Raw genomic sequence first — 24216 nt, 5'->3', positions numbered from 1 at the left:
CAGCCCCGCTGTCAGCACAGGCCAGGCTTCCACTCTGATCGCTCGCACTGCTCCCCGGGTATGTTGGAGGGGACCGTAGGGGAGGGCCTGCCCTGGGCAGGGGGAGGGCCTGCCCTGGGCAGGAGCAGGGTGTTAGGGCAGGAGTCTGGGGGCCCATGAGGATCCAGGCCAGCTGGGTGGGACGGGGACTCTGGGTGATGCCCTCTGCTGACATGGGCCCTAACCCTTGAAATGGATCTCGTGTCATCCTGGCTGGAGGTCTGCGCAGACAGGCTCTGTGCCTGATCCGGGGAGTGGAAGGTCAGGTGGGCAGAAGTGACGAGGGCCAGGCCCAGCTCTCATGTTCCTGGGTCTCTGTCTCTGCAGAGCTCCACGCAGGAGACTGGCCAGGAGTGGGCTGAGGGGGTGACCCCCACTTTCTCCCAAATGAGGGACGAGAGCCTCACCACCAACAAGGGCCAGCACTGGCTGGGGGTGCAAGGGTGCAGGGGAGGTCTCCACAGCCAGGGCCCCTGGGCGGTGGGGAAGGCCTCCCACCCAAATGCCCCCAGGTGGCTCCCAGCGCACTCCCAGGACTCTGCCTCTCCAGAGGCCCCCAGTCCCAATCCCAAGGCCCCAGGCCTCCTCCCACCCTCACCCCACCCCATCCCACCCCAGCTTGGCTGGGTGCAGAGTGACTTTTCACGTTGGTATAGGAATAGCCAGGAAAATTCTTCTGGACTTCTCCGGTTCACATTATGGCAATGAGCGATCGGATTTTGTTCCTGTTCATAAGTTTGGGCCATCCGTCCTCCCTTGAGTCAGCCCTGCAAGGTAGGAGCCCTCACACAGGCTCCGTGGAGAAGCCAGAGCATTTCCTCAGGGCAGGGCAGTGCCCCTTCCTCGTTCCCTTCCTGTGCACCGTGGAAGCTTTGCCCCCACCCCAGAGATGCTGGACCTGCTGTCCCACAGGTGAGCACATCCCGCTCCGCTGCACGGGGCTCCTGGCTCCCACACCCACCAGCTGTGGCTCTTGGCAATGCCACCTCACCCCTGAGCCTCAGTTGGCTTGTGTGGGAACTAGGAACTAAGAGGACCTGGTGAGGCCGCTGTCAAGCCTGGGTGGGACGGGCCGTGGAAAGCCCTCTGCTCACGCCTGGCCCTGGGGAAAGAGAAGGAACTATTGCTTCCTTTGGCCTACAGAAGGTGTGGCTGTTGAGCTGAGCCTTGGAAGTTTCTGGGTTTGCCAGGTTCCCCGTCTGGCAGTGCTGGGGTCTTAAAGCCAGCCACCGGCTTCACTTCCTCAAACAACAGCCAAGCCAGGGGGCCAGCGTGCACGCAGGTGTTGACGCTGGCTTCCGCGGGTGCAGTGAGCTGCACGATTGATGCTCACTTCCTCACAGGACGGCCGAGCCAGGGGGCCAGCGTGCACGCAGATGTTGATGTTGGCTTCCGCAGGTGCAGTGAGCCGCATAATGCTTTGGGGTGAGGACTTAAACATTTTGAGACAGGCACGGCTTGGCTCTGTGTTAAAGGTCAGCTGTTTCAAAGACACGTCCTGTTGCTTTGCCAAGGGGCCTCGTTCCCTGTGGCTGGAATCAGCAGCAGTGCTGCTCTGACCTGGGCGGTGGCCAGGATGGCAGTGGCCGTCCCAAGCCCCCACACCTCCCTGACCTCTCGCTGCCCAGCACCCCCCTCTCCAGGGACGCTCACACCAGCCGTCACTCCCCCTCCCAGCGCCCACAGCCCCCCCCTCTCCACAGTGCCCTGTCCACAGCACAGCTGGCTCACACACATGGCGTCCACGTTGGGCACCAGGCTTCACCTTGTGCTGCTGAGCCCACCTGGCCCTTCGTGTCCACGTGGAGTCCAGGCGTGGGGCAGGCTTCCATGACGGTGTGAAGGACTGGGCACTTCCTGCCTCTCTCCTCAAGGTCTCCAGGGCTGGCTCATCCCAACTGGGGCCCCTGCTTCGGGACTCAGATGCCCTCTGTGTTTCTTCTCTGGGCTCCCCATTCCAGAGCAATCACAGACCAGAGGGATGGGGCCCTGTTAGATCAGTCAGACGCACCCTGGAGCTGGGGGCGGTCACCGTCCATGAGGATGGCAGTGTGTGGGGGATGCCGGTGTGTGGGGATGTCGGTGTGTGTGGGGTGCCGGTGTGTGGGGGGATGCCGGTGTGTGGGGGGATGCCGGTGTGTGGGGGGATGTCGGTGTGTGGGGGATGCCAGTGTGTGGGGGATGCCGGTGTGTGGGGGGATGTCGGTGTGTGGGGGATGCCGGTGTGTGGGGGATGCCAGTGTTTGGGGGGATGCCACTATGTTGGGGGAATGCCTTCCTCTCCCATGGAAGGGTCAGGACGGTAACAGCTCCCTTGCAGGAGTGTAAGGCTGGTACAGTCTTTGCTACATCTCTGAGCCCTTTCACCAAAAAGGACTCACCGAACGGAACAGCTGCACAGAACATTAGCATCCACCCCCACCCCAGAGAGGGGCTTCCTGATGCTCCCCTGGGGGAGGGCAGGTGCGCAGGTGGGAGGATGGGGAACGTGGCCTCCCTCCATGTGGCTCTTGGTTTGAAGGCCTCACCTTGGACATCTCCAGCCTTAGTGGTGGGTGGTGTCTGGGGCCAGGAGACTTAGCTTTGCCTGGCTGGGCCTACTTCCCAGGAGGTCACCTGGACAGGGTCATGCCACCCCCCTCAGTGGCACCTGGCTTGGGGCTCCCTCCCTCCCTCCCTCCCCACTCCTCTTCCTTCTCCTTACTTCTGGAGTCTTCCAGGAAAGTGCTGATCCCAGAGTAAGATTTGAGGGGCAGTTACCACATTGGCCTCAAGCCCCCTGTGCACCCCTTCCCCAGCTGCAGAGTGAGGACATCCGGTCCTCCAGGAAGAAGAGCTGCGCTGGGAGCTTCGGGTGTTCCCCGAGTCACAGGGCTCTTCCACCGGCTGGCTCATAGACCCCACGCTGGCCATGCCGCAGAGGCCTGCTGGGCTCCCAGACGATGGTGACTCTGCTCTCAGGACCAGCCCTCCAGAATTGGGGGTTTAGAGCCCATGAGGGGCTCCATAAATGGGGAAGCATGTGGGGAAGACCATGTCCACAGCATCACCTTGGCAGCTGATGGGCAAGATGACAGGTCCAGGCAGCCTCCAGGCACGTTCCTGTTTGTGTGACATTCACCATGACAGGGGGCAGGCCGTGGCACAAAGGGTCCTGTGTTCAGATAAGCCAGGGCCTTGGAGGAACTCAGGCAGAAAAAAGAGCCGGAACACAAATTCATCGAAACCTTTCCCAGGAGGCAGCCCCTCCACTAATGTGCCCTGGGCCCTCCTGTCACACCCTGGAACCCCTGCCATGCCCTGGGTCCCCTGCCACACCCTGGCCCTCCTGTCACACCCTGGACCCCCTGCCACACCCTGGCCCCCCTGCCACGCCCTGACCCTCCTGCCATGCCCTGGTTCCCCTGCCATGCCCTGGACCCCCTGCCACGCCCTGGGCCCCCTGCCATGCCCTGGACCCCCTGCCACGGCCCCCCTGCCATGCCCTGGCCCCTCTGCCACGCCCTGGCCCCCCTGCCACGCCCTGGGCCCCATGGCCAAAAGTGCAGATCCCCTCATTTCCACTACTCACCACTCCACTCAGGCTGGCTAAGCCCCGAGAGCCTCTGCTGAGCCCAGACCGGAGGGCGAGGGAGCCTGGGTGGCCAGAGGAGCTATCGGGATGACCAGGCTTCTTCAGGACAGGCACCCACCTGTGACAGGCACCTGCTGCGGCTGCCCTGGCCCAAGACGCCCGGGAGGCCAGATGGTCAGGGCCCCTTCCTCCCCCAGGAGGTGGGACTGGGCTAGGCTTTGAAGGATGGCAGCGGCCAGGTGGACACAGGCACGGACAGGGAAGGCCATGCAGGCCTAAAACACACAGACTCAGGTGGGCAGGAACTTCAAGGTCAAATCCCGGAGCCCTCGTAGGGGGGACTCAGGAAATCAGTTGCTCAGTGGGGGGCAGAGTTTGGAGCCTCAGCCCTGGGCAGGACGTGCCGTGTCCGGCAGAGGGGCTGCTGCCCACCATGGCTGGCCTTGCCCTTGGCATTGGTTCTGGGGACGTGCGGGGTGCAGGCAAGATGCCTCAAAACCCCTGGAAGTCCTTCCTGAGGCTTCCTTCAGTTGCAGGCGGGTGACGTGTCTGTGTCACTGGATCCACACGAGATGCTCTGTTAGAAAATAGAGGAAGGAAACAGTTCCAATTCAAGAGTGAGTCACGGGGGAAGTGGGATTGGAAGTGACCTTCTCCCTCTTCCAGCTTTCTAGGATTTATAACATGTGTCCATCCTTTAAACACGTGTCGGGAAGCGACCTCAGTAGGACATGTGTCTGAGCAGGAAGAATCCCAGGATTCCCTGGTTTGCCTCCAGGTGACGGGGCGAGGGGCTGTTCATCTTGCATGACTGGGCAGCAGCTCTGCCTTTGTTTCATGGGTGGTCAGCGGGGTGGCTGAAAGGCTGACGTGTTCCCCTAGCCCGGAGGACCCAAGGAGCCTGACCGTCACCGTCTCTCCGTAGCCTGGCCAGCAGCCCAGCAGTGGACAGATGCCCTGCAAGCCACTGAGGAGGACGGAACCCCAGGCACCGAGGTGGAGCCGTGGTGTGGGGTACAGGTGCTGCCCACAGCCCCACCCTTGGGGCACCCCCACCCTTGGGGCACCGCCACCCTTGGGACACCCCCACCCTTGGGGCACCCCCACCCTTGGGACACCCCCACCCTTGGGGCACCCCCACCCTTGGGACACCCCCACCCTTGGTGCACCCCCACCCTTGGGGCACCCCCACCCCTGCACTCTCTGTGCTTGCCTTGGGCATCTGCTTTTCAAACTCCACGGAAAATATTGTGACAGTAACGTGGGAGCAGCAAGAATCCAAATAAAAGAACGTGCAATCCACGCGGCCTCTCTTTCTTGTGATCTGCAGGTCCCAGCACATCCCGGCACTTTCTCCATGGTACGCTGTCCTAATCCTGACGATTTCAGCGCCCAGAGAACAAGCCGAGAATAAAAACACCCATCGCCCATGCCCGGCGTTAGAAAATCTCAACGTGTGTATGTATTCAGATTACTTTAAAAGGAAATTAAACTCACAGTTATAGCCAGGGGTAGATGGATTTTGTGGGGCTTAAAATATATGTAAAATTTAGGGGTTACTTTAAATAAATAATAATAGAAATTATGAATCCAAATTAGATATGAAAATATTTATTTGAAGTGATAAAAAAATCACAAAGCTCACACATGAAGAAAGCTGATAGGTGCAATAAACATCATCAAATGGAAGAAAAAAAATAAGATCTGATTGGTTACTTCCTGGCATACCTCTATAAAACTTATTTTTTCTATCTCTTGGCTGCTACCCCTTGATTATTGGTTCCTATGAAAATGATCTCCTATAAATAGAATAGAAAGGTAATTCAGCCTTCCCTCTGACGTGGGGTTCAGATTCGTTTCTCATCATCGGTTGGGGGCTGCAGGACACACGTGGTCGCCATCACAGATGCGCGTGTGATGATGCCTCCGTGGGCGTCGGCCCCCTAAGCAGCAGCTCTGATCAATTCTCCTTCGTGAGGTGACCGCCAAAGTAGTGCAGAGCTGGCCGGGGCATTCGTGTGTGACTGAGTACTTTTTACACAGAGAGGACTTCGGTCCTGAAGGATGTCAGTGCACGTCAGGGGATGACAGACATTGGTGAGGACTGATCCCAGGTTACAAGCATTCACATCGGGGGCTGAGGGATGTTGGTGAGGACTGATCCCAGCTCACAGGCATGCACGTCAGGGGCTGACAGTCACTGGTTAGGACTGAATCCCGGCTTACAGGCGTGTACATTGGGAGCTCAGAACAGCTGACCATGACTCGTTTCAGGCTTACCCCAGGATGAAACCTCCCTCTCCTTCCCGACCGGCCAACTTCCATTCATGTCCTGCTGTGACATGCAGTCCAGCATCCTTGGGTCATGACACCAGGTGCACTGGCACAGGGAACGGTGGGCATATTCCTGAAAATGAAGAGGACCGGGGGGGGGGGGCAGGAGCTTCTAAGCTAGAGTGACCCTCAGCGTCAACAGGCCCCTCTGCACCTGAACAAGCCCGGGGCCTCCCAATACCACGGAAAGAGACAGCTGTGGCAAATTTTACAAAGTCATGCCCAGCGGAGCTCCCCGCTTGAGCATGGCAAGGACCAGGCAGGGGCATCTCAGGGTCTGCGGGAGGCAGCGGGCACTGCAGAGGCCCGGGGCACACTGTCTCCAGCCTCGCTAGCTGGGCCATTGCTCTGCAGCGCCTGCACCCATGGGTGCTTCCTGTCACACCTCATCCTACCCACGTTACTGCCAGAGTGAGGAATGCGCTCAGCCTCGGCCCTGAGATGGTCGTCTCCTTACTCAGCCCCTCTTCCCGTCCTTGTGGCTTCTGGGTCACCTCTTCCCCCGACTGCCTTTTCCCCTCCTCTGCCCGCTCTTCCCTGCAGCTGTCCGTCCTCCTCTCCATCACCGGCAGGAGCTCCTCGTGCGCTCTGCATGCTGAGACCGTGCATCTGGACGCCGCACAGGTCCTTCCCTCCGCCTGGCTCGCCTCCTGCCTCTGTGAAAGACGTGACTCTTCCGCAGCTTTCGGACATACCTCCTGGTCACAGAGGGATTGTCCCATTTCTTCCACAGGTTTTTAAAGCTTTGCTTTTCATATTAAGCCTTTTAATCTGCCTGGAATCCACTGTGTGCCGTGTGAGGTAGGGAGCTAAATGGATATGTCCTTTTCGTATGGATAAAACCTTCATTGATTCAATATCTTCCCCTCAAATGTGTTTGCTACGCCCCTAATTTTCTGATTCCATTTCCGGTCTCTGCCTGGGCTCCCTCCTGTTCTGGCGATCTATCCGTGCAGCCTCGTGACAACACCACAGGCTTAATGACAGTGGCAAAGGACACCCAGCCCCGCCGGCCGTGTGCCCCGCTCAGCTTCCCTCAGTCACGCGAGCTTCTCTTTGGCCTCCGTCTGCAGTGTCTGTCACCTCGCCTTTCCTGATGGCGTTGAACTGCTGCTTTTCTCGTTGATTTCTTCAGCAGGCTTGCCAGAGGTCTACCCATTTACTGCATTTTCCTCTACAAGCCAGTTTTGCTTTTGTGGGTTATCTCACTTTTTCTGTATTCTCTGGTCCACGGACTTCTCTTCTTTATTAGTTCTGTCTTCTGATATCTTTAGGTTATGTGTTATTGTTTTCTATTTAAATGCCTAACTTATTTTTCATCGTATAATAGATGCATCTAAGGCCGTAGACTTGAACTTTTCTCTTTATGTAACGCTCTGCTCGTTGCTCATTCTAGTTTTATTGCCTTGTAGCTGAAAAGGGCAGGCTCTGCTGTGTTGGTTCTGTGAAATTCCCCATATTGCCTGGTATGTGGCCTAATTTTTAAATGATTCCATGTGTCCTTAATAAGAATTAACAATTAAGAATTGTTCATTGTAACAATTACAACAATGTAATTGTTTAGCTGTTGGGGCAGTGTCTTTGTATACTTTACAATTTTGGTTCCAAATCTTCTTCATTAGTATGAACTTTAAAAACTCTAGCTCTCTGTGTCGAATGGAGAAGTACTGGCATCTCCTGTTCCGACTGTGGATTTGGCTCCTTTGTTCTTCAGTCTGTTTTGGCTTCTTGCATTTTTATTCAGTGTGCCTTCAAATTCATGAATATTCATCTTGTGATTATGCTTTCAATTGTTTTCATGTCGATGAAACTTTTCATCCACGCTGATGAAAAATAAATCATGCTTGTGTCTAACAGCCTTCTTCATTTGTTTGGGAAATTTATTATCCCTGCCTGCCCCTTTCTACTTCCCTCTCACCATAGCTCACTATTTTCCTGTGCTTAATGTGCATCTTTTCATTCATATGAACCCATGCATATGGGCACAAGTGTGTTTTGTGTGAATTTAACACTCTTTAAATATCCACTAAAATGGAACCTTCCTCCCTGCATCAAAGTCTGCACCATTCGTGTTTGTACGGCCAGCAGGTAGTTCGCTTTGCTGACATCATTTATCCCCGCTGCCCCAGTCTGCTACAGACTTGCTAAAATTCTCCCTTTCAAAGCTCCTTTAATGGAGGCCAGTGAGTGGGAAACACTCTCAGCTGTTTTTCAGTGTCTGAGATGTCTTTATTTTGCCTTCAGCATTTTATGAAAGTTGCACTGAGAATAACATGCAAAGGTAAATATTGTCCTCCCTGGGTTTGTTAAAGATGTCACTCCATTGTCTTCCGGGAGGCAGTGTTGCTGCTGAGAAGTCTGCCGTCAGCTCACATCTGTGTTTTTGGTAGGCTGTGAGGCTCTTCTTTCTGGCCATTTTGACTTTTTTCTCCTTTTCTGGATGATCTGCATTTCACTTTAATATTCTAGGAGTGGATTTCTCAATTTTGATCATTCCTTGGTTTGTAAGTGAGATCTGGGATCTGATGTCTTTTGAATTCTAGAGAATCCTGAGCCATTATGTTGCTTTGTTGCCGTTTAAAAAATGTTTTTCTTTGAGAACTCCTATTCCATTTATATTGGAGCCTCTTGATCTATTCTCCATGTGTCTTAACTTTGTGCATGTGTGTGTGTGCATGTGTGTATGTGTGTGTATGTGTGCATGCATGTGTGTATGTACGCATGTGTAAGTGGGTGTGTGTATGTGTGTATGTGCATATGTATGTGAATGTATATGTGGATGTGTGTGTGCATGTGTTTGTGTATGTGTGCATGTGTGTGTTATATGCATGTATGTCTGCATGTGTATGTGGGTGTGCATGTGTGGGTGCATGTGTATGTGCATGTGTGTTGTATGCATGTGCATGTGGTTGTGTGTATGTGTGTATGTGCATGAGTGCATGTGTATGTGCATGAATGTGTGCGTGTGTGTATGTGCATGTGCATATATGCACATGTATGCATGTGTGCATGTGTGTGTGTGTGTGTGTGTGTGTGTTTTCAGAGCTGCTGCACTCTGGTTGGTTTCCTCCACTCATTTTGTTACTAGCTGCAGGCTGGAGACTGAATCTATCTGTAACGCCTCAATTTTCTTCCAGATTGCTCTGTCTTTGGTGACTTTGTTAGAAGTATCTTCCCCAACACTAAGTCTCTTCCACTATGTCAAGTCTGGAATTGGTCCTGTCTGTTGAGTTTTTTTATTCACTTTATTATTCATCTTCAAGATTTGTAATTATTTCTATTTCATCTCTCGTGTTTCTTTTATTCTGGCCTGTTCTAATTTTACACTTTATATATTTTTAAATCGCTAGGCATTTCAGTCATACTCCTGCAGTTTTAAAGTGTGTGTCAGACTTTCCTTAGCTGGTGTAAGTTCCTGCACCAATTGCTCATTTTAAGCCTGCCTTTCTCAGAGTGCTGTTGCCTTGGGTCATTTGGAACCTCGCCCTGCTAGCTCATTTCAAGGTGAGGAGGTCGTGCCTCTGCGTGTCTGCCTTTCTCCGCCATCTTGTTGAGCCGTGTTTCGTAGCCTCTGCCCCATCCTGGGTCCCAGGCTTCTGCTCTGCGGTGATGTGGAGGGTGTCACAGATAAAGTCACCCTTTCTGAGGATGGCTCATCTCAGCTTCTGCTCTCACGGCTGCGTCGCTGTCCTCTTGCCCTCCTATGCCACAGAGTCCACCCAGTTATAAGAAGTTACAGCCCTGGATGTGTCAGGAAGGGCTTCCAGCCTCCTGCCTGGACTCAGGAAAGCCGCACACATCACTCCCAGGAGCTGGACCCTGGCCTTCTCTGCCTGCCTTGGGACTTGGAGCCAACAGGCCCACCTCAGCCCCATCACCAGCCTGCGCTTCTCCTCCATTCCTGGTTTTATGTGAATATGTGTGCGTGCGCGTGTGTGTGCATGTCTGCATGTACGCACATGCATGTACACACTCACCTGTCTTGGTCTTCTGTCTGTCCAACCTATTGCTGCTCTGTGTGTGGAGCAGAGAAGGTCCTTATTGCACACCTTGCTGAGGAGTATGGGCACACTCCTTAAATACACATGGTACCATGTTCACACAGCAGGGTTCCTCTTTTTCCAGGATGAATCTGAGGCCAAGTAACCTGCCCAGAGATGCAGGAAGTTCAGCTGAGCCCCAAGCCCATGGCCCTCAGACTCCAACCCAAAACCCCTTTGGTGGTGTGCACACCAGTGCGTGTGGGATGGCTGGAGGGCGCCTTTACTGCCACACACGTCCCCAGGAGGCCTGCACGCCTTTCACTCCCTTCAGTTTCCTCCCAGATGAAATCTGCAGACCCGCTCCTCTGCACGTGGCCCTGTCCGCATGATCCTGTGGGATTAACAAGCTGTTATTCACCAGCCTCCAACAATGGCACGTTATCTGCTCCATTGCAGAACTGGCCGTGTTTACATCCAGGAAGGGATTGGTCAGTCACCTGTGCCAGGTACCCAGGGGACCCTGAGCCCAGCAGTATAAAGGGCAGCCACGGGAGAAGCAGCACAGCCTCTCCCAGCCCCAGCAAGCCACGTATCAGGCTGCCGTGAACTCAGACCCTGGAGATGAAGGCCCTGCTCCTGACTGTCAGCCTCAGCCTCATTGCTGCCCTGCAGGCCCACCACCTCCTGGCCTCGGACGAGGATATTCAGGATGTGAGGCTCAGATGAGAAGGGTGGGCTGGAGTGGGTGTGGGGTGAGGCTGAGACTGCTGGATGGAGACCCCATCCTTCCCCCATCCAAGGAGACCCTCATTTTCGGGTTGGGTGTTAAAGCCCTGTCCCAAGGGAATGGTGAGAAGGGGCAGCAGGAGTCTGGGCTGGGGGGGCGGGGGGCAAGGCTGGGAGGGTGGGGGTCCGGCTGACTTCACTTCTCCCCTGGGGGTGAGGGATCCCGTGGTCCTGGCTGAATTGCAGGGACTGGAGCCATCTTCAGGTGGGCCTGGCGAGGCGCTGGGTGTTTTCTGGGTGGGTCAGATTGGGGAATGCACCTCGTCTCCAGCCCTCGGGGTGGGGTAAAGTCTGAGGGCTGCAGACCAGGGAAGCGGGGAGAGGCTCTGGAGCGGTCGGTCTGAGCCTGATATAGAGGAACTTCTCCAGGCATCAGGGACATGGTATCTAAAGGCCATGACGGTGGACAGGGAGCTTCCTGAGATGAATCTGGAATCGGTGACACCCATGACCCTCACGACCCTGGAAGGGGGCAACCTGGAAGCCAAGGTCACCATGCTGTGAGTGTCGCCAGCTGGCTGGGCAGCCTGCAACCTGGTCTATGGCCTTCGTTTCCCTACCCGGGAGCGCTCTGGTGCTGGGGAGGTGGGCAGACCTGCTGGAAGGACCCTCTCAGCCCCTCCTGTAATGCTTGAGGGCAAACTGTGCCACTGAGGTGCCTCGGCTGGGGGGGCCTGGGGGGCAGAGGCCTCGGATCAGACCCCGTGGGCTACCAGGGGCAGTGCTGGGTACTGCGCACTTCATTCGCCCACTGGGGAATGTCTGGTGCTGTGCAGGACCCGTTGGGAAAAGGTATTTACCTTAGACCAGAGTCAGACCCGCAGGCAGGGCCCATGGACTGTGGACTCGTAGCCCTGGCAGTAAATTCTGCTCTGGAGAAGCGCAGGGATGAGGCTTGCAGAATGACCAAGAGGGGACGTAGGACATCATGGAGAAGACCCCTTGGAAGTCCCTGTGTAGTGCTCACCTGTGCCACTTCCACCCACGTGGCTCACATCTGTGACTTCCCACCTGTGTGGCCCCCACCCGTGCATCTTCCCACCTGTGTGATTTCACCCTCGTGGCTCCCACCTGTGCACCTTCCCACCTGTGTGATTTCACCTGCGTGGCTCCCACCTGTGCACCTTCCCACCTGTATGATTTCACCCGCGTGGCTCCCACCTGTGCAGCTTCCCACCTGTGTGATTTCACCCGCATGGCTCCCACCTGCTCACCTTCCCACCTGTGTGATTTTACCCACATGTCTCCCACCTGCACATCTTCCCACCTGTGTGATTTCACCCACGTGGCTCCCACCTGTGCACCTTCCCACCTGTATGATTTCACCCGCGTGGCTCCCACCTGTGCAACTTCCCACCTCTGTGATTTCACCCGCGTGGCTCCCACCTGCTCACCTTCCCACCTGTGTGATTTTAATCATGTGGCTCCCACCTGCACATCTTCCCACCTGTGTGATTTCACCATGTGTGGTTCCCACCTGCACATCCTCCCACCTGTATGATTTCATCTGTGTGGCTCCCACCTGTGCCACTTCCCACCAGTGTGATTTCACCCCCGCGTAGCTTCCCCCTGAGTGGCATACAGTGCTGTGCTCTGGTCCTGGGGACCAGCCCTTAGGAAGTCACTGACCCTGGCAATGACCCTGATGTTTGTCTGTTGTTTTCCCGAAAGCCCCCAACTCAACCTTTCCCTCTGGGCCAGATGATGGTGGACCTGGGGCTTGACCCTGCATATCTCCAAAAGGAAGCAAGCAGCTGGTGGGATGAGGGCTCAGACCCACGCCACAGACACTGCCTGCAAACCAGGCAGCCCAGGTCCCTCTGGCAGCAAACATGGCAGAGGGGTTAGGAAGGCAGCCACCAGGAGTGGTGCAGAGCTCCTGGCCACCTCGGGAGACCGCAGGAACTCCAGTGTGGCCTGGAGGGGCCGCTGGCGCCTGGTCTGAGATGCAGAGAAGCACCCTCCTCCATGGGCGTGTGGCAGACCCGGGGCCACCTTTGCAGGGCATTGCGGCGTGGCTGCTCCCAGGCCGGGGGAGGCACAGGCCAGGAACGCTTTGCCAGGGAGCTTCTGTTTTCCAGGATAAGTGGCCAGTGCCAGGAGATGAAGGCCATCCTGGAGAAAACTGAAGAGCCAGGAAAATACACGGCTGGTGAGTCCTGGAGCCTGAGCCGGAGCCTGAGCTCAAACACATATTGAAAGTGGGGGGTCAGCCAGTGCCTTTTTGAGGTGGCCTTTTGGCCTGGGAAGACTTTTGCTGCCTTCTGACCCCACTAAAAGCCCACTCCCCCATCTCCTGGCCAATTTGCATTAGAGACGGGAACCCCTGACCGCAAACACCAGGAGTGGCTGGTTTGTCCCGGGATGGACCCTCTGGGCTTTCCCTGTAGCTGTGGCTGAGGCCCAGGTGGGACCAGGAGCAGAGTTGTACTTGGCTGCGGGGGCTGCACCTCAACTCCCACCTCTGCACCCAGAACCTCCCACGCCTCACTGGTTTGGGATGTGGCTGCCTCTCGGGTGTATCAAGTTCCTGGGAAGTGGGGGTCCCTGGCCTGGGGCTCAGACCTGGTGGGTAACTTGGGTCGGGAGCTCTGGAGGCTGGGTCTTGTTGGGCCCAGGGCTGCACGCTGTCCTGAGATCCGCTCTGAAGTCTCCAGTGGCTAATTCAGAACTGTGCTGCTGTCCTTCTGCAGACGGGGGCAAGCACGTGGCGTACATCATCAGGTCGCATGTGAAGGACCACTACATCCTTTACTGTGAGGGCGAGCTGCAAGGGAAGCCGATCCGAGGGGCAAAGCTCATGGGTGGGTCCCGCACTCCCACCCTGCGGCCCGAGCCTCTCTCCTGCCCTCCCTCCTCCCTTGGTCTCCTGCACCCTCTTTCCACGGGAGAAGCCACTGGGACCCAGGAACCTACTGCAGTTTCCTTAGGAAGGGTTTTCCTGATAAAAGCCTCAATTCCCAGCCCTGGAGTTCAGGATTCAGGATGCCCCAGCCTAGGTCTGCAGCGGAGGCAGGAAGGAGCCGCGGCTGTCAGCACAGGGGCTTAGAGGTCACACGTGTCACCAGGTGGACCAGGCCCTCCCCTGGGGCAGCTCCCTGCAGTGTCATCCTTGGGCGCGTTCCTGCGGGGTGTCCAGCAGGGGAGAGGAGCAGGGATGTGAGCAGGAGTCTGCGTGGAAAGGACGTTCCAGCTCCTGGGGTTGAACTCTGGACGAGGTGGCGCCTGCAGACAGTGGTGCGTCAGTGCCGTCCCTGCCTGAGGACGAGGCCCGCGAAGGCTCCTGAGCTCTCCCTGGAGCCAGGGGTGTGCGAATCATAGAGGCGTGGGACAGGCAGTGCCCTGCTGCCCCAGAGGGGAGAGGCGCTTCCTTCAGGGCGGCCCGTCCTGCCATCTGTCCATCCTCACTCTGGGAGATGCTCCGGCACAGACGGAGAGCCCTTCCCACTTCTCCCAGTTCTGCTGCCGCGGGAGCCTCCCGAGCTGTCCACAGTGCCCTGGTACCACTTTGCCAGCCTGAGGGCCTCTGGGTTCAAGTCCCCCCGTGGTGGGTGAGGTGTCCCTCCCCAGCCCAGCTCAGGCCTCCAGGCTGGGACAGGGGTCCCGGCGACTGCCCAGTGCTGCCGGGAGCACCCACATCTCATCCTGGTACCCACAGGAAGAGACCCCGAGAACAACCCGGAAGCCTTGGAGGACTTTGAGAAGGCTGCAGGGGCACGTGGGCTCAGCACAGAGAACATCCTCATCCCCAGGCAGAGCGGTAGGAAGGATGGCCCTGTGGAGTCCCCATGTCCCTGCGTGGGGACATTGGCAGAGCCGCATTGCTCGGGCACATAGTTGCGCTGCGTGTAATTCTGGCTTTGTCTTTCCTGGGGTGGTGGAGCTGGCGGCCGATGAGGGCCCCAGTCCTGACTGCATTCCTGGGGCCTCCTGACTCACCTGTGCTTCCTTTTCCTGCAGAAACCTGCTCTCCAGGGAGCGATTAGGGTGAGTGAACAGCTTTAGAGGACACTTGAGAAAACCAGCCCTGGGGCTCAGTGGCACTTCAAGAGGCCGAGGGGTCTCTCCCACCCACCCCACTCCTACCTGGGTGGGAGACGCCCCACGTGGGCCAGGCAAGTGTGAGCTCTGCTCCTGAGCTACCTGCACTTGGGCACCGGCCTCTGCTCTTGCCCTGGGCGTGACTCCTGGGCAGCTAGGAAGCCCGCAGTGCCAAGCCTGCCTTTGCTGGTTGCTGGCGGAGACGGTGTCTACCCCACAGCCCCGTGCATGGGAGCAGGTGGGAGATTCAGGTTCCTCCTCAACACCCCTCACCCTCAGCCGTCCTTGTGACCCCGCTTACCCCATGAATTGCTCAAAGATTCAGCAAAGCAGCAGGTGTGCCTATGCTCACTGTGTCAGATGGGCCCCTCGCTGGCTGCACGAGGGAACCAGAGGTTCAGACTCACCTGAGGTCACCTGCCCAGGTGTGGGGGGAGCCAGAATCCCGACCGCATTGCTGTCCTTCCCACACCCTCCCCTTGGTCTGCAATGACCCGATGCCTCTTCACTCGGCAGGGAGCTCTGTGGGCAGCCTGCAGGGGTCCCTGCCCCATCTGCTCAAATCTGGAGGCTGAAGCCTCCACCTGCAACCCCCGAAAGCCCCCTGTGTATCCCCCCACACCATAGCCACCGAGGGCCGGACATGTGACCCCCACCATAGCCCCCAAGAGCCCGCATGTGCCCCCCACACCATAGCCCCCGAGAGACCGGCTTGTGACCCCCACCATAACCCCTGAGAGCCCTGCATGAGCCCCCACACCCTAGTCTGTGAGAATGTGCATGTGCCCCCCACACAACAGTCCCTGAGAGCCCGAATGTGCCTCCACCCTGCAGTCCCCTAGAACCCACATGTGCACCCCACACCATAGTCCCTGAGAGCTCACATGCGCCCCCACGAAGCATCCCACTCCCACCCTCCCTGTCCTGGGCTCACTCACCCTCCCCCACTTTCTAGGGCAGAGGGCACCTTGGCTCCTCAGCAGCCCAAGGATGGCACCACCCAGCACCTCCGTCATTCACAGGGACATGGAGAAAGCCCCCTCGCCCCTGCAGAACCCGGGCGGCTGCACCCCTTCCTACCAGCGCCCCCCTTCCTCCCGCTCTGTGTCCCCCTCCTGGTTCTCAATAAAGAGCTTCAGCAGTTCCTGGTGACTCCGCCTATCTGTGGGGTCCTTTGGGGTGGGGCCTGGCTGGGTGCTCCCTTGGGTGCAGGGAAAGGGTGGGAAGTGGGAGGAAGGACAGAGGACCAGCCTCGGCCCAGTTCTCCATGGTGGGTGCTGCAGGTCAATGGTGTGAGGGGCCTGGCGGGCGGGTGGGTGCTGGGGGCTGGGCCTGAGGGTCCCGGGGTGCTTCCTGCAGGTCAGCCGCCCATGGAGCTCAGGCTCTGGCAGTGAGCAGGGTGGGGCAGGGCTCTGCTCCTTGGTCCCACACAAGTAAGACCCGAAGGCCTGGGACTCTGCAGCTGCTGCCCCAGAGGGGGACTGGGCAGGGCCACCTGGGCCCTGGGCACGGACCCTGAGTTTGGATGTGGGGGGAGGAGACAGCAGCTCCAGGCTGGATCTCACCAGCCCTATCCTCAGGCAAACCTCACCAGCTCTGCCCCCCAGGGCCTGGCCCAACGCTGTCCCTCTCTGTGCATGGGCAGGTTTGGGACAGCATGTTCCCAGCTTGGGGACAGCCACCACAGGTGCTACCTCACGCAGGCGCCTTTCCTGAGCCTGGCGGTTTGTAGGATTTAAGGTTTCCTTAGACGGCGCAGCACCACAGTCATGCTGGGAGTGAGGAGAGGCAGACTCTTAGTGACTCACTGTTCTGCAGGAGAGAGTGGCGGCCCGGCAGGGCCACACGGGTTGGCTTGCGCCCGGGACAGGACAGTAGCCGTTGGAGCTCAGGGACAGCCTATGTAGAGGGAGCGGAGAGGGTAGCGGGTGAGGACGCGGCTGCCCGTGGCCAGCTAACAGGAGTCATTTCTCTGCTCCAGGGCATAGGGGCCGTCCCTGATTGTCTGCTACCTGGCCTTAGGGCAATGAGGGCTGGTGGGGAGTGGCCCCGGAGAGGGACCGTGTGACTAGGGCAGAGCTGCTGTGTGGACCAATCAGCTGCTCAGGAAGAAGGGGTTGGGCTTAGCCGGGCCTGAACACTACTTCAAGACTGCATTTTCAAAAAAGTCGATTCTGGCCGGGCATGGTGGCTCGTGCCTGTGTTCCCAGCACTTTGGGAGGCGGAGGTGAGAGAATCACTTGAAGCTGGGAGTTGGAGACCAGCCTGGGCAACAGAGCAAGCCCCCATCTCTACCCCCACCCAAAAATTAGCTGGGCTTAATGGCACACACCTGTAGTCCCAGCCACTTGGGAGGCTGAGGTGGGAGGATTGTTTGAGCCCAGGAGATGCAGTGAGCTATGAACATGTCACAGCATTCCAGCCTGGGAGACAGAGAGACGCCCTGTCTCAAAAAATAAGATGAAAAATAAAAGAAACCTGATTCCGCTTGGGCTCCACTTTCTGTATCTCAAGACGAAGCTCGGTTCTTACGAGGGCTCTGAGGTTCTCGTAGCTGGTGCCACCCATGCCCAGCTCCATCTCCCATCTGCCAGGCTCCAGGGGTGACATGGCTGCAGCAGGTGTCACCTGCAGAGGGTGGACGTGACCACGAGGGCTGCCACTGCACCAGTCTTCAGACGCCGCGCCGATGAGTGCGAAGAGCCCGTGCACGCACGTGTAGCTCAGAAAGTGCTGCGTGCCCCATACGACCTCCACGGGGAAGCCAGCACCAGCCTCTCCCATAGGGCCAGTGCCAGAGCCGAGGCCGGGCAGCAGTCTGGGTGACTGTGCAGACAGGAGAGGGTGAAGGGCAGCAGTGATGGAGGAAGACTGACGCCCCACCTGGGGGGCACCCCAGAAGGGAGCAGCCCTCGCTACGTGTGGAGATTCGGAGATTCGGAGAACTCTCACAGGGACCAGAGCGTGACTGCGCCGGAGCTGGAGAGGGACCTCTGGACCCGAATCGACGCCTCAATCAGTCCCTTCCAAAGGGGGTTTGGGAGGCGCTGGACCGCAATGGATGCCTCAGGGAGGCGCAGGGTCTGGTGCGGAGGGGCCGTCTGGAGAGGAGGTGTCCCTGGAGGACTGGTGGGGAGGAAAGTGGCCGTGAAGAAGGCAGTGAAGAAGGAGGGCCGGGCGGGGGGGGGGGTGGCACCTTGGAAGATGTGGCGGAAGGTCCAGGGGCCACACATCAGCCCCAACGTCTCCGTTCATCCCAATTTTATCTCAAGCATGTGTTGGGTTTTTCCTTATCCCTCTCTGCATTATTTTAAAAATGGCTGCTCTAGGGGTGATGGCGACATCCTTAATTCACAGTGGACTTGGAAGGAGGGGAGGCAGATGGGGTGGTGAGTGTGCACCCCACATTCGGAATCCCTGGCCATTTGGGTTCTATGCCAGCTCTGGGTTTATTGCCCTCGGTTTCTAACGGTGCTTGATGATCCTGTGTGCGCCTGGAGCGGGACCCTCACACGCTTCTCCTTCGTAGCTGGTGCACTGTTGGGTCTTGGTAGCCAAGGGTGCTGGAAGAAGGGGCTTCCCTTTACATTCAGGGGTCTTCTTCTTCCATCTCTGTCCTGAGGGGCTTGGCTGGCAAGCGGGATGCCAGGTGGAGCTCAGACTCAGTGAAGTCAGCAGCAGCCCCATGGGTGGCATTTGGTGATTTCTTGGGTTCCCAAAGTCAGCGAACTTCTCTGCCGTCCCAGGGGCCACAGACACACCCTCTCCAGGGAGGCCTGAGCGCCTTCCAGGTTGTTCCTACCCGGGTGCTCAGCCTCAGCCCTGGGGTAGAGCTGGCTCCGTCTCTGTTATTTCTGTGGTTTTAGAGTCCTCTTTACCGGCGGCAGCCCCTTTTCTTTCACCAGTTGGGAGTTCTTTACAGTAAGCTTTGCCTTTCAAATGATGGCACCACCTGTCTCTGACACCCTCCCTCTGTGTGAACCAAGGCCTTTACTTTCTGGATTTGGACACACTGACATCTGGGGCCTTCCCCACCCTGGAGGAAGTGCTTCTCCTGGAGCTGGCTAATTTCTAGAAACAGCTGATGGCTTGTCTGTAAGGGTGCCTTCCATAGGCAAACCAGCCAGTCCAGAGCCCACACCCTCGCCAGGGCAGGTACCGGACACTAGGGACAGCCAGTCCTCACACTCCAGAGCCTGGGACACTATTGAAACCAGCCCACCCTGAGCCTGTTCACCCTGCTTCCTCCATTCCTTCCCGTGGAAACGTGGGAACCGCAGTGCAGGCTCTGCCCACACTGTCCTCCTGCCCACCCCCTCCCCACCACCCGTGCCTCCCGACAGGCCCTGGTGCTTCCGCGAGCCCCGCCCCTCCTGTTTCTAGGGACCTGAGTGTCACAAGCCTTCGTCCTCAGTCATCCCCATGGCTGTGTCTTCCCCTCCCAGCCTAAAGCAAATCCTGGGAACTTTTCAAACGCCTGCAGCCCAGAGTCCTTTCTCCATGTTATGTGGAGCCATCCCGGCGTCCCAGCCCCTGTGAAGGAGGTGGCCATGCCTGCTCAGCCAGTCCTGGAAGCCACGGTTAGAGCTGCTCTCCCGCTAGGCCAATGCGTGAATCCGGCATTTTGGATTCATCGTCAACCGTGAGCCACGCTGGACGCTAGCTACAGTGCTGAGGGCAGATTTTATTCAGCAGCTTCTGAGAGCCAGGGACAGGGTTCCACGCCACTTTGTGCAGGGGTGAAGGGGCGCTGTGAAGGGAGAATGGGGGTGCAGAAGAGAGTGGGGCTCCAGTGAAAAGTCACAGAGGGCTGGTCAGGGTCAGCGCAGCGGGGTCGGCTGTGTGGTAATTATGGAAGGCAGGAGTCTTCTGCCAACAGGGTCTGGGAAACGGAGGCCCATTCTTCCCGAAGATCACATTTCTAAGGAATGGCTTGCAGGTCCTTGAGAATAACCTTTTTTTTATTTTGAGACAGAGTCTTGCTCTGTCATCCAGGCTGGGTGCAGTGGTGCTATCTCAGCTCACTGCAACCTCCTCCACCTCCCAGGTTCAAGCAATTCTCCTGTCCCAGCCTCCCGAGTAGCTGGGATTACAGGCACCTGCCACCACACCTGGCTAATTTTTGTATTTTTAGTAGAGACAGGGTTTCAGCATGTTGGCCAGGCTGGTCTCGAACTCCTGACCTCAAGTGATCTGCTCACCTCAGCCTCCCAAAGTGCTGAGATTACAGATGTGAGCCACCGCGCCCAGCCTGAGAGACACTTCTGCATTGTAGGAGAAACACGGACTTCTCAAGGGGCAGAGGAAGGAGGCACAGGCGTAAGCCCTTTTTAGCAAATGCTCTAAGAAGGGGCGGCTGGGTGTGGCCAGGACACCAAATTCTCCTGCAGTGCTGAGCTCTCAGGCAGGCAGTCGGGGGCTGGGGCCTCGCCAGGGACGTGTATAGAGAAGAATTCATTGTCAAAGCCAAGGTCACAGAGATTTGCACATCTTCTAAGAGTTGCACAGTTTTAGCTCTTACGTTTAGGTCTTTGGTCCATTTTGGGTAAAACCTTGTGTGGGGCATGAGGACCCACTTTATTCTTCTGCATGTGGACATCCAATATCCCAAAGCCATTTGTCGAAGACTATTCTTTCCCCGTTGTTTGGCGTCTCAACTCATTCTTGCACCTGTGTTTGTGGGATGTTGATTTTCCTCAGTTCCTTGGAATTCTTCTTTACTCAGACATTCTTTTCTCTGGCCCTGCGGAGTTCCGCCTTCTTCCTGCGTGGACCGGTATTTAGCTGTGGTCTTGAGGACCCCCCTGTATGTTTCTGGAGCTGTTCCTCTGTGGAGTGCCCTCCTGTCTGCTTCCTTGTCTCTCACATTCTAGTCATTTGCGAAGCCCAGAGTCCAGTCTGTGTCCCGTCCACACCACGTGACCCCTGCTCTGTCGGGTTCCCCTCTCTGCAGTGGGTTAAAATTCCCTCCAGGCTTAAGGCTGCCATGACCCCGCTGAGCTCGTTAGCACCCCCTCTCAGGGATCACAGCCCTGGCTGTCTGCGTCCCGTGTCTAAACACAAGCGTTTCACACTTGGGGCCGCTTTCCCTCTGTTTGTGGTGGGACAGGGAAGTCCATACCCTGTTCTCTGGGAGTCCCAGGTAGAAATGAACGCACCATCCTGGGTGATTGCCGCATCTTCCTAACTGGCTTCTCTGCTTCTACATTTGCTCCCAAAACCTGTTCTCAGTGCAGCAACTGGAGTGACCCCTTAAATACGCAAGTCACAGCTTGCCTTTGTCAGAGCTCTGCAGAGTCTTTCACTCAGAGCAGAAGCTGAAGTCCTCATGGTGGTCCTCAAGCCCTACGTGGCGGTTCCGCCCTCTCCCCAGCCTCACATGGGGCCAGTGTCCCTGGATCATTTGCTGCGGCTGCTCTGTGGTGTGTTCCTGGAAACTGCCAGCGTTCTCCCACCTCCAGGCCGGCATTGGATGCTCCTGCCACCTGGACGCCTCTTCCAGCTGACAAGCTCATGGCTCGCCTCCTTCGTGTCTTAAATTTGGTGTTTGAATGCCACCTTGGCGAGGCTGTTCCTCATCTTTTCATTTAAAGGACAAATAACCCCTTGTCCCGACACTCCCTGCCAACTTGTCCGCTTTGCTTTTTCCATAGCATGAGCATTGTTTGAAATAAAATATAATTATATGAACCAGTGCCCCATCAGGATCCAGAGATGACAGATGGAACAGGGATTGCTTACACAGTGAACAGTCAGCTACAGAGGTTTAAAGACAACCACAAAGAATGGCTCAGGATTGCAGGAAACCAGCTAAGGAAGAAATAAACAGAGGCGGGGTCCCTTCCACAGGCTGGGTTCAGACCTCGTGGATTAGAAGCTGCCTTCAGATCCCCATGTGGCCGAGGGATGCTGGAGAAGCTTGCTGGGTTGCCCCAGCCAGAGCTGGTCCATGGTCAGGGCAGAGCCAGCAGGTAGGGAAACGCGGGCTGGGCCTGGCAGGCAGGAAGCCTCTCTTCCCTCCCGGAGGCAGGTGAGCTGGGCTGGGAAGCCTACAAGAGTCACTGGGAACCCACATGTGCGGGTGCCACTGAATCTGAATAGGAAGCCATCCGGGGGGTCCCCTGAATTCAATGTGGTGAGTGCCAGACGTTTCTGACTTGTGCCATGCCGTCTGTACAGTAAGGGAAAGAAAAAGAAAGAAATGGAAGCATCCTGGACCCAGGCTGGGAGGCGCTTCCCCTACGCCTCTACCGACAAAGCTCAGCGTTGCACCAGGCGCACAGGAGAAGTGCCTGCTGGCTCCACTCCACTGCCTCGGAACTGGCCACGGAGGGAACACGTGGAGCTGGAGGTGAGACATTGACAGCTGGCACCGCAATTCACTTATGTATTTTGTTCATTTTATGTCCCCTGCACCTAGAATGTCAGCCTCATGAGAGCAGGACATTGGTTTGTTTTATTCATTGATGTAATCCTTATGCCCCAAAGAATGAGCGATGTATTGAAAGTGTGCAAAGATCAAACATAAAATGAACCTTTATTCAGTCGTTGCTATTCTGATGGACACCTGAGGCATTTCCAAGATTTGTAAGTAACGACTGAACCCGTCTACTGGGTCATATGGGGGAATGTAGCTGTTGAAATTATGCTTCTGAGTGGAGTTGCTGAGTCTTTGGCTCTAGGTGTTTAAAAAAAAATTTGTGGCCAGGCGTGGTGGCTCACACCTGTACTCCCAGCACTTTGGGAGGCTGAGGTGGGTGGATCACCTGAGGTCAGGAGTTTGAGACCAGCCTGGCCAACATGGCAAAATCCCGTCTCTACTAAAAATATGTTTTAAAATTAGCTGAGTGTGGTGGCATGCACCTGTAATCCCGGCTACTTGGAAGGCTGAGGCATGAGAATCCCTTTAACCCAGGGGGCAGAGGTTGTGGTGAGCCGAAATTGCACCACTGCATTCCAGCCTGGGTGACAAATCAAGACTCTTTCTCAAATAATAATAATAATAATAATATTAATAATAAAGCATTTATGTTCATTTTGGTTTTTAAATTAAACTTTTAATCTTGAGACATTGTAGATTCCCATGGAGTTGTAAGAAGTCGCACAGAGTGGTCATGTGTATCTTCACCTGGCTTGCCCCAGCCTCAACCCCAGCGATGACAGACCTGTTCTCCACTACCATAATCTGCTCATTTCAAGAATGCAATCTACTGCAATCATAAAATCGTGGGATTGGCTTTTTTCCCATGCAGCATCATTCTCTGGAGATTCATCCCATTGTTGCATGTATCAATAGTTTATTCCGTTTTACTTCTGAGTAGTGTTCCGTGCTATGGGGGCACCACCGTCTGTCTAACCATTCACCTGTTGGAGGACATTGTGTTTGTAGATCTGGGTTATGACACACAGGTTTTTGCATGGACATCACTTTTCATTTCTCTGGGACAAAGGCCCAGGGATGCTATTGCAGGGGTCTATGCCTGCTGCAGGTTTAGTTGTTTTGTTTTTTTTTTTTAAACCCGTCAAGCCATTTTCCAGAAGCCGCCCCATTTCCATGCATCCTCACCAGGCTTCAGGGTGATCGCTATGATCTTATCTCAGCCGCCTTGACAGATGTGTACTGATACTTCACGGCTTTTATGTGCGTTTCGCTGATGACTAATGACGTCGAACACCTTTCCATGTGTTTCTTTGCCATCCATATATTCTCTCTAGTCAAGTGCACCTTCAGGTCTTTTGCTTACATTCTATTTTTGAAACTGTTAAGTTTGGAAAATTTCTTTATAAAGTACAGAAACGAATTCTTTGTTGAATGCGTACTTTGTAAATGTTTTCTTTCAGTGTTTAGCTTGGCTTTTTATTCTCTTCACAGGGTCTCTTACAGAGCAAAAGTTTTTTATTCTGATGAAGTCTATTTTAATAATTTTTCCTTTTAAGGATCATATTTTTGGTGACAAATCTAAACCTCCTGACCCAGCTCCATAAGCCAAAGATTTTCTTTTCTTGCTTTCTAAGAGTTTTATAATTGTCAGCTTTATGTTGAAGTCTACGATCCATTTTGAGTTAATTTTCATAAAGGGTGCGAGACCTAGGTTGTGGTTCTTTTTGTTTGGTGGTTTTGTCTGTGGATGTCCAGCTGCTCCAGCCCATTTGCTACAAAATCTGTCTTTCCTCCATCGAAATGTTTTTGCATCTTTGTAAAAACGTAATTGGTTGTATTTGTGCAGGTCCGTTTGAGGATTTTTTATTGTCTGTCCCATTGATCTATGCATCTGTTCATCTGCTATCTACATAACGAGCGTTGAAAGGGTGGCCTGTAGTTGGGCGTGACGACGCGTGCCTGTAATCCCAGCTAAGAGAATCATTTGAAGCCGGGAGGTAGAGGTTGGAATGAGTCAAGATCGTGCTGCTGCACTCCAGCCTCCAGACTCTGTCTCCAAAAAAAAAGAAAAGAAAGGA

General features: G+C 55.8%; 1 protein-coding gene across 2 annotated transcripts; it reads left to right on the top strand.

The window, feature by feature from the left end:
* The first annotated feature begins 10497 nt into the window (after positions 1-10497).
* LCN1 (lipocalin 1) lies at positions 10498-15901 on the top strand. Of its 2 annotated transcripts, none has more exons than XM_017513063.2 (7): positions 10498-10641; positions 11086-11216; positions 12798-12868; positions 13410-13520; positions 14375-14476; positions 14677-14703; positions 15718-15901. In XM_017513063.2, exons 1-6 carry the CDS (start codon positions 10552-10554, stop codon positions 14700-14702), a joined length of 531 nt encoding a protein of 176 aa, XP_017368552.1. In that variant the 5' UTR covers positions 10498-10551; the 3' UTR covers position 14703; positions 15718-15901. The 2 variants fall into 2 exon arrangements, with proteins under 2 accessions (XP_017368552.1, XP_017368551.1); XM_017513062.2 differs by having other exon boundaries at positions 10499-10641; positions 15713-15901.
* The last annotated feature ends 8315 nt before the right edge of the window (positions 15902-24216 follow it).

Source organism: Cebus imitator, unplaced genomic scaffold, assembly GCF_001604975.1.
Source record: "Cebus imitator isolate Cc_AM_T3 unplaced genomic scaffold, Cebus_imitator-1.0 Scaffold486, whole genome shotgun sequence".
Lineage (NCBI taxonomy): Eukaryota > Metazoa > Chordata > Mammalia > Primates > Cebidae > Cebus > Cebus imitator.
This window is presented reverse-complemented; position numbering and strand designations above follow the sequence as displayed.